Here is a 3,533-nt window from a genome sequence, read left to right on the forward strand (position 1 = left end):
TTAAGAAGGCGAATGCAATGTTGTCTCTTATCTCAAGAGGGTTGGAATATAAAAGCAGAGATGTACTACTAAGACTTTATAAAGCTCTGGTTAGGCCCCATTTGGAGTACTGTGTCCAGTTTTGGTCCCCACACCTCAGGAAGGACATACTGGCACTGGAACGTGTCCAGCGGTGATTCACACGGATGATCCCTGGAATGACAGGTCTAACATATGAGGTACGGCTGAGGATACTGGGATTGTATTCTTTGGAGTTTAGAAGATTAAGGGGAGATTGAATATAGACGTACAAAATAATACATGGCTTGGAAAAGGTGGATGCTAGGAAATTGTTTCCGTTAAACGAGGAGACTAGGACCCGTGGACACAGCCTTAGAATTAGAGGGGGTCATTTCAGAACAGAAATGCGGAGACATTTCTTCAGCCAGAGAGTGGTGGGCCTGTGGAATTCATTGCCACGGAGTGCAGTGGAAGCCGGGACGCTAAATGTCTTCAAGGCCGAGATTGCTAGATTCTTGTTGTCTAGAGGAATTAAGGGCTACGGGGAGAACGCTGGTAAGTGGAGCTGAAATGCGCATCAGCCATGATTGAATGGCGGAGTGGACTCGATGGGCCGAATGGCCTTACTTCCACTCCCATGTCTTATGGTCTTATGCAAACACCACAACATGCATGTCTTATGGTCTTATGCAAACACCACAACATGCAAGTTTCTGTCTAAGCCATGCCGCATCCTGACCTCAAACTATTTTCCTGTTCCTTCTTTGGTGCTGGATCAAAATAAGCAAACTCATTTATTGACATCACTGTATGTGTAGCTACACCATGTGGTTCAAAAGAGCAGCTCATTCACACTTCTCAAGGGCAGTTAGGGATGGGCAATAAGTGCTGGCCCAAACAGCAAACCATCTCCCTCCCATCAGAGGGGCCACCCACTATTTCTGTCAATAATTTTATGAATGCCAATTTTTCTTTGAGCCTTTCACTAGGTGTGGGCATTAATGGCTTGGCAATGTTTGTTATTCATCCCTTCTTGGCCTTGAAAAGGTGGAGGAGTGCAGCCTTCTTAAATTACTGCAGTCCATCATGCTGTTAGGGCAGATCAAGTAGTTGGTCAGTTTGAATACCCAGAGTGATGAGGATGTAACTGCCCAATATGCATTTTCAAAAGCAAGAATTGGTATGCATTGCACCTTTAGTAATGCCACGTATTTTGTTTTTTAAGGCAAGCCTTCGAACACCAGAGCTCACATGGGAGCGTGTTAGGTCACAAGTCGATCATGTCATTTGGCCAGATGGGAAGAGGATTGTGTTGCTGGCTGAGGTATTTTTGTATTTGTCAAAATGTTCAGTTTACCATTGGTCTATGTAATTTGTAAATACCTGTCCCATCATTTCTGTGCCAATTTTCTGGAGGTTATGAAACCAACTATTTACTTATAAACCACCTTGAGTGTGGTAAAACATCCCAAAGTACTTCACATAAGGCTTATGAAATAAAGCTAGATATTGAGCCACATTGGGTAATATTCAGACAGGTAATTAAAATGTTGACCAAAAGTAGAGTTCTTAAGAAGGAAAGAGATCCAGAGGAGGGAATTCCACAGCTTAAGCAACCGCAGGTAGGGCCAACAATGATGGAGCAATTAAATTCTGGGAACCTTGAAGAGGCTAGAAATAGATAAGTAAAAGTGTCTACAAAGATAGGGAGGAGTGAGACCATGGAAGCACTTGTAAACCTGAATTTGAATTTTAAATTTGATGAGATAGTGTAGGTAAGCGAGAACAGTTTGGTGGGTGTTACAAATGTAGAAATAGATAGTTTTGGTAATGGCTCAAATGTGTACTCAGTAACTCATCATCTGTTCAGATATGACAAAAGGTTGCAAATAGTGTGGTTTACCCTCGCACAGTTGCCAGGGTACATGGGGTTAGTAGCTAAGGAACTGGGTTTATATTGGCTCCAAAAATAATGGCTTTGATCTTCGTGTTTGGTTGTGGGAAGTATTGTCCAGTCCTGGATGTCAGACAATCTGACAATTTAGTACGGGTGAAAAGAGTCCTGAGTGCTGATGGTGAGGTAGAGCTGGATGCTGTCAGCATACGTGTGGAAACTAAAGGTGTATTTTCTTTTTCAAATAAGTTGCTAATGAACAGCATGAATGAGTATTTAGGGGTTTCAGGAAAGACTCACAGAAGACATCAGAGGTATAGAAGCAACAGGAGATTGAAAGTCTTGATTTTAATTTGATAGATAAGAATAGAATTACTGAGGGATTGGTAGGGCAAGGAAATCAGCGTGGTCCTCTTTAAGAGTTACCTTCATTACAACTGTCATGGGGTCTCTGTGCTCTTACTAAATGAATAGTGTCGATGGTGGACAAAATGCTCTCGCTAATATGTACCCATCTTCTGATTTTTTTAAAAAAGCTGTGCTTTTAGGCAACAGCTAGTTATGACAATTGAGAATTTTAATAAAAATAACATCACTGGGCAGTTGAAGCTTGACTCTTGAGATTACCCCGTGTTCAGTTTTGTTTCAGGGTTAAAGATCTGGAATTGAATAACTGTGTCCTATTTTTTTGTTTTATCTAGGGACGACTGCTTAACTTGAGCTGCTCCACTGTCCCTACCTTCGTGCTGTCAATTACTGCTACCACACAGGTAAGGGATAACCGAATAGTATAGCAATTTATTGTCGTCACTTGTATTTATGAAAATAAGTGAGATGTGTATCAGTTGCCACAATTTGGCACAATTTTAGTTACAGAAATTATAAAAAGAAATAATTGAGACAAAGTTAGGACAAAATTCGTCTTTTGTTCCCCCCATGGCAATCTGGGTTTATGAAGTAGCTATGGAACACCGCTGCTGAGATTGTCAAAGTAAGGATTTCCAGACCGGACCCACCAAGCTAACACAGCTGAAGCTGACACCATCACTGCAGTAGCAAAGACGAATAGTCTGGAGCCACCAAGCCACCAGTGCTGAATTTGTCGTTCAAGCCATTGTCAATTTAGTTACCACCCAAAGCTGCCACATTGCTGCCTTAGCCACAAGGAATAAATCAGAACCATCATGCAACCACCACTGAAACCGCCACACTGCCGGCAGGAGGAATGGACCAGACCCAAACCAGAAATATGTTTTTATGGTCCTTACTTGGTAACAATGGAATGGAGATGTGTGCTGTGAGACTGACATGAAACACTTTCAGCAAATGAATTTCTTCTGCATGGATTCAAGAGGCATTTGTCTCTAACTTGATCTTACCATGTCATGTGGCAATTCCCATCATATCAATCATGGCCATTTCTAACTGTTTGTTTTGTCCTCAGCCCACAGCTTGCTTCTACGTTATAGCAAAGCTAAACTGATTGGGACTGTACTCACTGGAGTTTAGAAGAATGAGGTGATCTTGTTGAAACAGGATTCTTAAAGTGCTTAGAGACGACAAAAAAACTGCAGATGCTGGAATCCAAGATAGACTAGCATGAAATGTTCCAACGTGCGTTAAACTGGGGCAGAGGTTT

General features: G+C 41.9%; 2 protein-coding genes across 8 annotated transcripts in view; both read left to right on the forward strand.

Moving 5' to 3' along the window:
- LOC122561808 (adenosylhomocysteinase 3-like) overlaps positions 1-2,703 on the forward strand; it is a 105,418-nt gene extending 102,715 nt beyond the window's left edge. For all 7 annotated transcript variants that reach the window (XM_043713987.1, XM_043713993.1, XM_043713994.1 and 4 more), the window contains 2 exons: positions 1,226-1,324; positions 2,596-2,703. In XM_043713987.1, coding sequence (XP_043569922.1) covers positions 1,226-1,324; positions 2,596-2,688 — 192 coding nt within the window. In that variant the 3' untranslated portion in view covers positions 2,689-2,703. The remainder of the gene's footprint in view (positions 1-1,225; positions 1,325-2,595) is intronic.
- Positions 2,704-3,078: 375 nt separating this feature from the next.
- Positions 3,079-3,533, forward strand: part of LOC122561470 (striatin-interacting protein 2-like) — a 35,425-nt gene continuing 34,970 nt past the window's right edge. Inside the window, exon 1 of the mRNA XM_043713214.1 lies at positions 3,079-3,165. Coding sequence (XP_043569149.1) covers positions 3,079-3,165 — 87 coding nt within the window. The remainder of the gene's footprint in view (positions 3,166-3,533) is intronic.

Source organism: Chiloscyllium plagiosum, chromosome 23, assembly GCF_004010195.1.
Source record: "Chiloscyllium plagiosum isolate BGI_BamShark_2017 chromosome 23, ASM401019v2, whole genome shotgun sequence".
Taxonomy (NCBI): domain Eukaryota; kingdom Metazoa; phylum Chordata; class Chondrichthyes; order Orectolobiformes; family Hemiscylliidae; genus Chiloscyllium; species Chiloscyllium plagiosum.